Genomic DNA, 13897 nt, shown 5'->3' on the forward strand with positions numbered 1-13897 from the left:
GACGGCCGATATTATTAAATTCAATATAATTATGAATTCACATCTGTTGATGACTTGTTATTGAGGGAGTGATCCTACTATGAAGTAAAAGAAAAACTCATGAGCTTAAGTGATTTTGCAGTCAAATAGACTTTGTCAAACTTTTAACTACTCTCTATGATGACACACACTTTGCAGTAATGCTTTAATATGATGCTAAATTAAGGATAGTGACATCGAAAGAGATAGCGTAACTTATTCTGATTTCTGTATAAGGACAAGGTGGTTTTAGATTTCTGAAATTTGCACTGCGTAAACCAATCGTTTTGCTTCCAAATTCCTCTTCTACTTTTATTTTGTTAGGCGTCTGATTAGCCTCGGTTGAACATAAAGTTTATGAAGTTATAGTTAGTGGTTAGTGGCTGTTAAAGAGCTTTTTATTGACTAAACAACAAAAATGCTTGCGTTACCATCTATAGTGGTAATTTTGATATCAAGGATCTTATTGGCTGAGTGTAAGGCATGAGTGTCTGCTATGATAGGGATACTATTAAAACGGGTGCTTCTTGACCGTGTGTGAAAGTTGATGCATGACCATGACCCTTATTAGAACCAAAGTCGGGGTCTGTGGTTCGAGATGCGTATGATTAGAAGTTGGCTGTAAAATAATGTATAATAATAATGTTCCTTTAATTTGTGTAAACTAAGAATCTCTTGGTATAGTAATTAGCACTGCCATAAAAATTGAGGTACTTACTGAGTATCTGGAGGACCTTTGGTGGAGGAAGGTTGAACATACCGTTGATCTTGAAGGGGAAAGATTGAGGTGGCAATAGCAAATTGGTTGATTCCAGAGACCAGGAGGTCCAGGACCACAATTCCATGGGATTGAATGCCTTAGAACAGTTTTCCATGCCATTCACCTCACTTCACTTCAAATCTTGTTTCAGGGCTTCTTCCACAACTGATGACTTCGATTTGCTTCTTCAAGGAAAGTTTTAAGAACCGGAACAGTGACACTAAATTCATAAAACCAGATCCGAGTGTCGATATTAAACCATCCGATAATTGAGTTCTTCTCATCTCTCTATGGAGCAAAAATATTGACCGCGAGGGACACCATAAAGTAATGTGAATTTCTCATACGAGAGGAATATTCAAAAAGTGTCGACTCAAAGGTGGTGTTAACCAATCCATCATATGGACAGATCCCGTCAAGTAGTCCTGTCTCGCAATGTTTAAACTTTCGCTGACTCAGAGATATTAAAAACAATATTCTACATGATTGATCATAATGAATGTCGTAACTCCTTACAATAAAGCTCCAGACATGGCCACATAACTCTGGGCGACCGTATTGTGTGCCTGACTCCCCAGAAAGGATAACCAGCTGTGATGTTCCCGCACGTGAATTGAAGTCTACAATTTCAAATGAACCAGGTTGCTTAAAGATAACTGAATATTGACAAGAACTAGTATTAGAAAGCCTAGAGCACAAAGAAAAGGCGACGAGGAGAAAAGTTTGAAACTCGTCATTTCTGGTGGGATTAGGCCTAGGGAGAATGAATCATGAGGGAACTGAATCCATTGATGCCAAGAAAATATAGAAGAAACTAAGAGTAACATCACATCTTTGGAAGATAAAAGGAAAGCAATAGAAAGACTTGGAAATTTTGGGTGCATAGTGATTCTTGATGACTTTTCTTCACGTACTGCATTTTTTCCAACCATGTTTGCGTTTGATTGCAGAGACTAGTCCAACTACGATATGAGTCCCTTCCAGAATAAAATATAACCAACTTATGAACAACGACCCAAGACAGATTGTATAATAAATTGTATCTCACAAATTCTATATCCAAACCGCCCACCTTGTATAATATTTTGATAACATATGGACTTGTATACATCAAGTCCAGTTTCGTTTTAACAGAGCATCAGAAGCCAAAAAAATATGATGGCAGTATACAAAACATGTTTAATGTTACAATATGTGCGGGGTGAAATTACAGTAGAGGTGAAAAAAATTGTTCATGAAAAAGTAATGAAAACGTGTATAGTCTTGGCTATTGCGTGTTCACAAGTGGTTGAAGTTTCCTCCTTCAGTCCTTTACTCGTTATTTTAGAGGAAAAAAACAACTAATATGTGTAACACGGACTAAATAAGTCTTGTTGAAGAAAAAAAGCAAAGCACAAATTAAAGTCATATGAACCTAGACTTGAGTATAAATCAATACACGTTAATAATCAAGACCAAACTCCTAAAAGCATAAGGAGACTCAAGTTGTTAATAAGTATTGTTTGAGGTTGCCCCACCAGACAACAATTTCCAAGCTTTACTGTACAGGCTGATATGCAGAGAATAAAGACTATCCACTGTCAAACCAAACACAAAAAGAGCGCAATATGTCGCCAGAATTCAGTAAAATTTCTAAAAAATATATTCAACTGGACCTACAAGGTGAATATGTTATTTTCTTCGTTCATACACAGCATAACGTGCTGCTGGGGCAAAAATCCTTTGGGATTTCCTTTGCAATATTCGTGGATTAGCCTCGGTTGAACATGAAGTTTATAGTTAGAGGTTAGTGGTTAGTGGTTGTTAAAGAGCTTTTTATTGACTAAACAACAAAAATGCTTCGCTTTACCATCTATAATGCTTAATTCTGATATCAGGGAATCTTATTTGCTGAGTCTAAGGCATGAGTATCTGCTATGATAGGAATACTATTAAAATGGGTGCTCTTTTGATTGTGTGTGAAAGTTGATGCATGACCTTGACCCTTATTAAAACCAAAGTTTAGGGTCTGTGGCTTGAGCTGCGTATGATTAGAAGTTTGACTCTAAAATAATGATAATAATAATAATGTTCCTTTAATTTGTGTAAATTAATTAGAACTCATTTTGGTATAGTAATTAGCACTGCCCTAAAAATTGAGGCACTTACCTGAAGTATCCGGAGGACCTTTTGGGGGTAGTCCTATAGGCGAGGTTGGACATGCTTCTTGAAAGGGGGGGCAATAGCAAGTTGTTTGATTCCAGATATTATCATAACCACAACTTCCACTGGATTGATTGCACTTATCACAGAATGCCATGTCATTCACTTTCCATTCCACTTCAAATCCTTGTTTCAGGGCTTCTTCCACAACTGATAGACTTCGATTTGCTTTTTCAAGGAAAGTTTTAAGAACCGGAACAGTGACACTAAAATTCATAAAACCAGATCCGAGTGTTGATATTAAACCATCCGTATAATTGAAGTTCTTCTCCATCTCCTCTATGGAGCAAAATATTTGACCACGAGGGACACCATAACGTAATGTGAATTTCTCATACCGAGGAGAATATTCAAAAAGTGTCGACTCAAAGGTGGTGTTAACCAATTCATCAGATGGACAGTTGCCGCTCAAGTAGTCCTGTCTCGCAATCTTTAGAACTTTCGCTGACTCAGAGATATGCAAAACACGATATTCAACGCGTTTGATCATAATGAATGTCGTATCATCCTTACAATGAAGCTCCAGGTCCTTGTGGCCACAAAACCCTGGGCGACCGTATTGTGTGCCTTCGCCTCCCCAGAAAGGATAACCAACTTCGATGCTCCCGCACGTGAATTGACGTCTACAATCTTCAAATAAAAAATCAGGATTGCTTAAAGATAACTGAATATTGACAAGAACTAGTATTAGAAAGCCTAGATCACAAAGAAAAGGCGAAGAGGAGAAAAGTTGGAAACTCGTCATTTCTGGTAGGAGTAAGGCCTGGGGAGAATGAATCATGAGGGAACTGAATCCATTGATACCAAGAAAATATAGAAGAAACTAAGAGTTACATCACATCTTTGGAAGATAAAAGGAAAGCAATAGAAAGACTTTGAAATTTTGGGTGTATAGTTGACTTGATGACTTTATCTTCACGTACTTCCTTTTTTTCCAACCATGTTTGGTTTTGATTTGCAGAGACTAGTCCAACTACGATATGAGTCTCCTTCGAAAATAAATATAACCAACTTATCAATAACGACCCAATACAGATTGTATCTCACTGAATTCTATGTCCAAACCCGCCCACATTGTATAATATACAACAATGCTGGACTTGTATACATCAAGTCCAGTTTCGTTTTAATAGAGCATCAGAAGCCAAAAACAATATTGATGGCAGTATACAAAACATGTTTAATGGTACAATAAATTGTTCATGAAAAAAGTAATGAGAACGTGTATAGTCTTGGCTATTGCGTGTTTCACAAGTGGGTTGAAGTTTCCTCCTTTAGTCCTTTACTCGGTATTTTAGAGAAAAACAACAACTTAATATGTGTAACACGGACTAATTAATTAAGTCATGTTGAAAGAAAAAGCAAGGCACAAATTAAAGTCATATGAACCTAGACTTGAGTATAAATCAATACACGTTAATAATCAAGACCAAACTCCTAAACCCATAAGGAGACTCAAGTCTTGTTAATACGTATTGTTTGAGCTTGCCCCCACTAGACAACAATTTCCAAGCTTTTACTGTAACAGGCTGATATGCAGAGAATAAAGACTATCCACTGTCAAACCAAACACACAAAGAGCCCAATATTTGTCGCCAGAATTCAGTCAAATTTCTAAAAAATATATTCAACTAGACCCTTACAAGGTTGAATATGTTATTTTTCTTCGTTTCATACACATCATAACGTGCTGCCTGGGGCAAAAATCCTATTTGGGGATTTCCTTGGCAATTTCCTGACAGTGGTTGGAAGAGTCCAGTGTCATTATCAATTAAAACCAATTAGTCAAAGTCTTAATCAAAGAATTAATTATGATACAATTAAGACTCAACAAATACTAGTTGAACATAAATAATCAATCTGTCTTAAGGTCATGTTAATAAATCTAAAATGATAAATTAGCATTTATGAATTTAAAATGATAGATTCTTTAAATAATTAATAAGTAGTAGATATAAATTTGTGGGAAAGCTTTGCTTTATTAGGTAGGAAAGTAGTGGGTGGATGTGTGGAATGTATATTTACTGCATAAAATTTCATAATTCAAAGCACAAGTTACGGGGAAAAGAAAACGTGTTGCTTCTTGTTAATCTTTATAGCTCATCATATTTGATGCTCAAAATTGGTCGTTCGGGTGACTGGTCTTTTTGTTTCTTGGAATCCATTGGTTCTCATTTCAGCTCTAAGGTTTGAAATTTGACCTACTGTGCAACAATAGAGTGGAGGGGCTTAGTGGGGGTGTCACTGGTGGAACCTTTTAACGTTCAAGTTAGTTAATTAAATCCAATCGAGTACGAAGCCTTACCTCGAAATAGCTACCCATGCATTCACATTCCACCTCTATGACACTAGACTCGCCAGCCCTTTGGCTTCCCCCCTTTTTTAAGTGTATATTAATTGATAATAATTAACCCCAAAATATTCTTGAAAGAATGATAATAAAAATAGAGTGAATGAACCTTTTCTGGTGAGAAGTTGAGTACTTTGTTCATACCCTTTTTACTTCGTAATTGCTCCTTCATGTAGTGGGACTGTGGACAAATTACCTTGTCAAGTTTCCTCTTCCATGTATTGTTTGTGGATGAGGTGTCCTTCATGCAGCCTCTCTTTTACTTAGTGGAGGCCCCTTATTATTTAAATGGTTTCTCTCCAAAGGGATTATGTGCAATTAAATAACGAGGCTTAAATAACATCACTGGCACAAATAACAATATTCAATCGACAAAGGCTCTCTATCATTGGACTTTGAATCTTTGATTCAATTGGATCAGCTAATTGTAATGGGTCAGGCCGAAATTGCACACCCGTTAGGCCGTGCCAAATTTAGGCCCAAAATCCAAACTTATTTCATAGCCATTCAATTTTTTTTTTTTTGGCACCAATCATATCGACCATTTTTGTTCTTGCGAAGTATGTTAAAAAAAAAAAAAATTTTAAATAAATAAATAGACCATTTTTTTTATTTAGTTATAGTTACATCCGAGACATATATACAACGAATATATATGGGTATTTTTAAAATAAATATGAATTACATAATATTATTGAACAACAACATAAATAATATAATACTTTATGTTGTTGCAATTTTTCGCACCAACAATAAGTACGTGAGCTTTCTGTGGGAGTTCGAACAAAGCGTTTGTGCAAGACCGCGAAATATGATGCTGAACCGATGGGCAATAATAACAATAATGCGTGAAAATAAATAAAAAGAGTAGAAACAATTTTTAAATTGGTTTCGGATGCAATGAACAAATCATATATTCACTGTTATCTTATTGATGTGTTTACAAAAGATATTTGCTCTCAAGAGAAACAATTGCTCTTTAGCTGTTAAGAAAATGAAATTTTGGATCCCTGATTTGGGGTGAAGGACCCTTACTTATAATGTTGGATGGGTGGTCTTACTCATGAAAATCTGACAAATCACTCTTACTGGAGACTTAATATTGAAATAGTCCTCTCATAAGATACCACATGATCTAGATAATAGTTTAGTCCTGAGCCTTACTGTTGAAACAACCTATATCAATCTTACAAGTGAAGTAACTCCTTCTATGTTTGACACGTGATATACACAAATGCATAGTCACAGTACATGTGACGAGAGTGCATACTCCTGTTTGCTTAGTCACAAGACACATATCAAAAATTCATACCTTATTTTTTTACCATATAACACTTTGTATTCAATTTAACATTTTTGCCTGATCATTTGATCCATTTATGTACAATTTAGTCACAATACACGTGACAAGAGTGCATACTCCTGGTTGTAAAGTTGAAGCTGAGCAAAGATGATGGGGATGTGAAGATTGATGAGGGAATTTATAGAAGTTTGATTGACTTTCTATTGTACTTGATAGCCAACAGGCCTAACTTAATGTTTGCAACAAGCCTCCTCTACAGGTTCATGAGCAATCCGAGTGAAGTTCATCTCAAGGCAACCAAGAGGGTATTGAGGTACATTAAAGGAAGTTATGATCTTGGTTTATGGTTCAAGAAGTCTGAAATTTTTTAGATTGTTGAATACTTTGACAATGATTGGGCTGGATGCATTGATGATATGAGAAGTACTTCTGACTATGCCTTCTTCTTGAATTCATGTGTTATATGTTAGTTATCCAAAAAACAGGACACCATAGCTCAGTCCATAGCAGAAGTAGAATACATTTCTGCTGCTACTGCCGTAAACCAATCCATATGGCTTAGAAAAATCTTGGAGGATTTGAGACAAACACAGAGGAGTCCAACTGTGATCTTCTGTGACAACTAGTCAGCCGTGGCAATGGCAAAAAATCCTGTCTTACACGGTAGAACCAAGCACATCAAAATTAAGTTCCATTATGTGAGAGAGGCGGAAAGTAATGGAGAAGTTAAATTGACCGTTGCAGGGGTGAAGACCAGGTGGCGGACATCATGACCAAGGCTTTATCCAAAGCCAAGTTTGAGAATTTAAGACTCAAACTTGGTGTTTCCAGCAAGATTATCAAGGAGGAGTGTTAAAGATGGTGATAATATGCTGGAAAGGCAGAAATATTCCGTTAAAGTTTCAAACAGTTTTTGGTGCCAAGTGTTCAAGTTGCTGTTACAAGTGTAGTGGTTGAAGCTACTATTTTTGATGAATTATTGTGATGTTTTTGTGACATGTTTAGTTGAGTTTAGTTGTGATTGAGACATGTTTTGTTGTAAGTTTATTTCAAATTCAAATGTGTAAAAATTATCCATTGCATTAGGTTGTTTTAGGTGGAACGGTAGACTGGTTTTGTACATATATTATCCTTACCCTATGAATGAAAAACAGAGCACTCATTTTGATGTTGCTGTTGTCTCTTTCCTTTGCACAATCTCTCTTCATCACTCTCCAGTTGAACCAACCGAACCAACAGACACTATGATTGCTCCTTATGAAATAATATTGGTGTCTATCTCTTCCGAGCTGCAATTAAACTTGAAGGGAAGCAGCGCGGTCGAAATGTAGGGAAGCAGCCAGGCCGAAATGTCTTTCACGAGAAGAGAGCAGTCATAATACAGCATTATATTTATGTATCGGAAGTATAATTAAAGAAGCGTTTGAAAGACAAATGTCATTCCACCAATCTTCTATAATAACTGTGAGACTCCGAGAAGTGTTATTGACGTCAAGCACTTTGTAGGTTCTATCCATGATTATAATCTCTGCGACTACGCCTTAACAGTCCAACTCATAACCCGGGTGCCCACAATACTCTGGCCACCTACTCGTTCCCCAGAAAGGATATTCAATATTCTCCAAGTTTGCACAGTGAAATGGGGTGCTGAAGTTTACATATTTCTCATCAACGGCTAATACAGATGTTATGACGTGCTAAAATGAAGGTTATGATGATGGAGAAATAAGCAGAAGCTTGAAGAGAGATGAAAAGCCATTTTGGAGAGAGAGACAAAGATATGTGGCAGGACTCGGATGTACTCTGGGACAATGAAGCTGAATTCCTTTGGTTTCAATATATTTACATCCTGAATCATGACCAATTAAGTTTTAATTTAACTTTGATAAAGTCGAGTGAAGTGTTTTCAAATTATGCTTAAATACTCATCTAAGTCAATACACACTTATATGAACCAATATGATACAAATGCAACGGTGGTTATGTGAGGGCCAAAAATCGTCTTGGGCTTGACGAGGCCCAATAACGAAATAAACATGTTACGGCCCAAGGCCTCAGCCCAATTCTGGTTAGGCCTATGCTTAAAATCACCTTGTGAACTGCCCACTTCATGAGTTGGGCTATCCTACAAGTTAAGCTGAACTGGGTTCTAACCCATTAGCCTACAACAATCCATAAATAGGAAATCAGAATCATATTCTATTTCCTCTTCTTCTTAGATTTTGAATCTTACTCAAACTAATAAACTTATTATGATAAAGATAAGAAATCTTATCTCTTTCCTGATGGTGATTATCTCCCAAAGTATGACTTAGTATCCTACTAAGATTCCAACCCCTTGGGTTCACTATATAAACAAAGGCCTGCCCTCTTATAAAGGGGGAAAAAAAAATGAGGAATCTCTCATAGTCAATCTATACTACTCAAAACCATCTATTTACTCCTAAAGTTCTTGTTCCCAAGAACCCGACGCCTAGGGGTGTTCAGTTCCGGATACCCTGCATTTTTTGAAGGAACCAGAATCGGAATCGAAATCGAAATCGAAACCGGAACCGACGGTTCCTTGAAATTTGGAACCAGAACCAAAACTGACGGTCCCGGTTCCTAGGTACCCAGAACCAGAACCTGTAACAACGGTTCCGATTTTAGTTCTGGGTACCTGTAAAATTACAATGACCCGCCAAAAGTTTTTAAAATGAAAAAAAAAACCCTTAAAAACTTACAAATACTCCCCACCTGGCACTTGTTAACAAAAATAAAATTACAAATTATAAATTCAAAATTACAAACTCCATTACTTTGTAAATGTAGATTCTCAAAAGTCAAACCAACTTATTTTAAATGTTATGAAATCTAAATATAAATGTATTCGCATTACTTTTTCTACAAAAGTTTTTATTAACCCCTCTAATCTTTAATTTTATTTTATATTACTCTCGATTCCTGGTTCTTGATTCTAGTTCCAGTTCCTAACTATAGAAACCGAAACAGGAACCGCACAGTAAGGGTTCCAAAAATTTGGAACCGAAACCTACCCGTTGACAGTTAGTTCTAGGTAGGAACATAAACCAAACCCTGGGTACCTGCTGGTTTTGGTTCCAACCAGTTCTTTTGACACCCCTACCGATGCCTCTACCGTAGTCTTAGCTTTCGACAAGACTCATGGTAATCCTTATTCTTCTTAATTCTTATCAAATAATCTCTTTCAGCCTTGCTAACTTGAGCGTTGGAGTGCCTATGGCAAACACCACCCCGGTGTTTTCCATAAGCTTCACGCTTATCCTTTCATGTGTGCAGGTCTAGCGGATTGTTAGTGGCCTCAACCTCACGGGATCAGACCATATTTTCATGACGGTAGATTTTTTGCATCTACAGGTTACATTTCTAGAAATATGCCTTTCAAAGTTATTAATGCTGAAACTCTCCATTACATACTTATATGAATTATATAATTTGTGATAACTAAATTATACTCCAATAAATGTAACATTTAGATAACAACATTTATACATACTTCTTTATACTAAGTGATGTTACAATATATTTTGTGATTGTAAGATTCAATCCCGTTCTCTTTCAAAGGAAACACCATCAATCAAGAATAAAACCCAACATCATTTTTTGCGGGCAGCAGCTTGTTTGATTATTGGTTTTTTTGTTGTTCCTATATAGGGTCTGGTTGTCTTTTTCTGCAACAGTCTGAGTCGCTTTTTGGTGCTTGTCAGGCTGCTTTTGGGCATTAGGATTGGAGTTCTTTCCTTTTGCTTTTTTGTTTGTACAGATCATCTCTTGGCCCTATCCAAGAGTTTGGATTGTGTATATTATCCATTATCCTTTATAAAATTACCAAGTTTACCAAAAAAAAAAAAAAAAAAAACACAATATCTTTAAATAAAATGAGTATAAAAGTAAAGCATGTAGACTAGTCTTCTATTAATAATTTTATTTAACTGATTTTAATTTTATTTAAATAATTAAATGATTTATTGTATATTATCATTCTATTTTATTGTTACATTAAACACAAAGTTATATATATACAAAATTAAAATCCCAAGTAATGTGAATATTTTTGGGTGAACACCATATTGATTAAAGGAAAATAACACATTTAACTTATTATCATGTAATTCTAAGTTGGAAGCTTTTTTTTCAAATATCTTAATATTACTCTAAAAAAATTAAATAAATCTGATGCGATGCACCAAGTGCACTAATAGGATTTATAGGCAATTAATTTTTACTCCAACCACCATTTAATCCCCCTCTTGCCAAAATAAAGTGACCCAAGCTTAGGCCCGATGGTGGGCTAATCAAGGTATAGCCATCCATAAAATGAGCCCAATTCGAGGACTAATGGGCTTACCCCTCCAACTAGTCCTTATAGATGGATTGAAGCGAACCAGAACCAGAACAAAGGATAATATAATACTTTATGTTTTTGCGATTTTTCGCACCAACAAGAAGTACTGAGCTTTCTGTGGGAGTTCGCACAAAGGGTCTGTGCATGACCGCGAAATATGATGCTAAACTGATGGGCAATAATAACAATAATGCGTGAAAATAAATAAAAAGAGTAGAAACACTTTTTAAAGTGGTTCAGATATAAGGTGCAAATCTTACATCCACTGTTATCTTATTGCAGTGTTTACAAAAGATATTTGCTCTCAAGAGAAACAATTGCTCTTTAGCTATTAAGAAAATGAAATTCTGGATCCCTGATTTGGGGTGGAGGACCCATATTTATACTGTTGGATGGTTGGTCTTACTCATGAAGATCTAACAAACCACCCTTATTGGAGACTTAATATTGAAGTAGTCCTCTCATAAGATACCACGTGATCTAGATAACAGCTTAGTCCCGAACCTTACTATTGAAACAACATTTATCAGTCTTACAAGTGAAGTAACTCTTTCTATGTTTGACATGCAATATAGATTGATGCATAGTCACAATACACGTGACGAGAGTGCATACTCCTATTTGCTTAGTCACAAGACACATATCGAAAATTCATACCTTATTTTCTTTTACCATATAACACTTTATATTCAATTTAATATTTTTGTATGATCATCTGATTCATTTATAACCCAACCCGTTGGCAGGCTCAGGACATGTGATGGCAAAAAATTAAATGAGCTAAATGTGATCATAAGTGATAGTAGTTTAATTTTGATGATAGTAAAATAGCTCTTCAGACATATGATAATCGCTAATAATTTTGGTATACTTGAGAATGATGTGGAATTCATGAAAGTCAAAACCTCTTCGTGATGAATAAACATTTTATTTATTTATGGACCTTATTGGACTAATACTTCAACAATGGGAAGTTCCTTTTAAGTTAAAAAAACGTGAAACATTTTCATTAAGAGAGTCTTTGCCTATTGGATAATAATTCTTAATTACAACTAAGTACTCATTTTAATCGTGGTTAGAATAGAATATCATGATTTAATTTAAACTTTTTGGAGAATATGAAGATAGATTATATGGTAAAGGTTCATTGCATCTTAGACTTGATTTCCTTACGATTTTGGATATATCTAATTAAGTAATAATCATTTAATTTGTATTTTATGGTATAAAATGAATAAAATAATGGATTCAATAAATAATTATGAACGATTTGATAATAATTAAAAGAAAAAAAAAAGGTCACAACAATTTGTATATAAGAGTTTGTGTTTATATACGAGTAGTTAATTTATACATCATAAAGCACATATAAGTGCAGAAGCAATCAGAATTATCTTTCTTTCACAAGTTAATTTGTCGTTCACAAAATCAATATTAGGTTTTTCACAGGATTTTTACTTTATAAAAATTTAATTAACATGAATATAAACATAATCTCTCTACTCATAACGAACAAAACAGTTATTATCTTTATTTATTAACGAGTCATCTAAAGTTTCACAAATATGCATAGCTTTAAAGGAGACAAAGAATGGGAGGAGCAAAATCTCAATAATGCACCAAACCTATTTATGATTTTCAATTTATTGGTTTTCTGTGCCTATAGTGTCCTTTAAGAAAAATATTATGTTTACAACTCAATTTCGCAACCCTAACGTGATAGCATATTGACACTATCACGTTAGCTCCCAATACACCCGAGACACTACTAGAAACCCTAGTTAGTAAAAACGCGTATTATACGTGAATTATACGGATAGCCGTATAATTCACGTATAATACTCGCGTATCCGAATTTTGTAAAATCTACCGTATAATTCGCGTATAGTAAGCTGTACCGTATAATTCGCGAATTATTCGCGAATAATTCGCGAATTATTGAAAAAAAAAAAATATAACCTCACACCCCCAAAACGACGTCGTTTTGGTGGGTTTATACAAAAAAATTAAAACAGAAACAGATCTGGTTCACACTTCACTGGTTCAGTTTCAGTCGTTCTTCTTCAAATCTTCGGCAGTTCAACAGCAGTTCTTCTTCCTCAGTTCAGTTCTTCTTCAGCTTTTCTTCCTCTGTTCTTCATGTTTTCAGCTTTCTTCATCTCTTATTCTCTTCTTCCAGGCTTCAACTTCAAGTTCGGGACTTCAAAGGTACACACTTTACACTTGTATCATTTTGGTTCAGCGTGAGTTCTTCATGGAGAGGAAGAGAAGTATGAAGAGTGTGTTTCGTTTTGGAGAATGAGAGTTTCAGAGAGTGTGCGAAGTGTGAGTGTTTGTTTAGAGAGAAAAAAAAGTTTTTTAATTTATCGGAAGAGAAACAGTGTGGGGGAGAGTGAAAGAGAAAGAGAAACTAATCTTTAACTAAATTAGGAAAAGGAGAAAGAGAGTAAAAAAATGAAATAATTGAATATTGATTATTGATTATTACTAATAGATACGGTGTCGTATCATTTTCTATTAGAGTATCAGGTTATAAATAGTCAAATTTCAATACAGAAAAATAGGAATTTTTTAATCCTTTTAATTAAACCCTCACTTCATGCATGTGTTTGGTAGAATTCAAAAACTTGATAAATGAAAATAAATTATATTGACCCTTCATGACTTAATTTAAAAACTTTGGTTAATTTATATTTTATAGGAATTTTTAATTAAAAATTCTTTATTGTTTATTTGTGTTATTGGTTAATTAAATACTTTGCATTTGATCAGGTATTTGATGATGTTCTCTACTTCTCTTTTATGTTCTTGTAAATACAGTCAAATTGAATACTTTTGTATTTGAAATGTTATGTTGATTTTAACCAGGTAGTCCATAAAAGTGTTAAAACTAAGATTGAT

At 34.9% G+C, this 13897-nt stretch overlaps 1 protein-coding gene across 1 annotated transcript; it reads right to left on the reverse strand.

The window, feature by feature from the left end:
* Positions 1-1066: 1066 nt before the first annotated feature.
* Positions 1067-3873, reverse strand: LOC116130789 (LEAF RUST 10 DISEASE-RESISTANCE LOCUS RECEPTOR-LIKE PROTEIN KINASE-like 2.7). The gene is made up of 2 exons (XM_031416477.1): positions 2927-3873; positions 1067-1434 (listed from the first exon to the last, which is right to left on the reverse strand). Exons 1-2 carry the CDS (start codon positions 3759-3761, stop codon positions 1067-1069), a joined length of 1203 nt encoding a protein of 400 aa, XP_031272337.1. The 5' UTR covers positions 3762-3873.
* Positions 3874-13897: the final 10024 nt, after the last annotated feature.

The sequence above is a fragment of the Pistacia vera genome, unplaced genomic scaffold (assembly GCF_008641045.1).
Source record: "Pistacia vera cultivar Batoury unplaced genomic scaffold, PisVer_v2 Contig225, whole genome shotgun sequence".
Classification (NCBI taxonomy): Eukaryota; Viridiplantae; Streptophyta; class Magnoliopsida; order Sapindales; family Anacardiaceae; genus Pistacia; species Pistacia vera.

What these genes read in the sequence shown, in the direction of transcription:
- LOC116130789 (XM_031416477.1), bottom strand. Translation starts at nt 3,761, where the DNA reads ATGATTCATTCTCCCCAGGCCTTACTCCTACCAGAAATGACGAGTTTC. An exon ending in AGGTCCTCCGGATACTTCAG is followed by an intron (nt 1,435 to 2,926) that starts GTAAGTGCCTCA and finishes GTCAATATTCAG; the next exon opens with TTATCTTTAAGCAACCTGGT.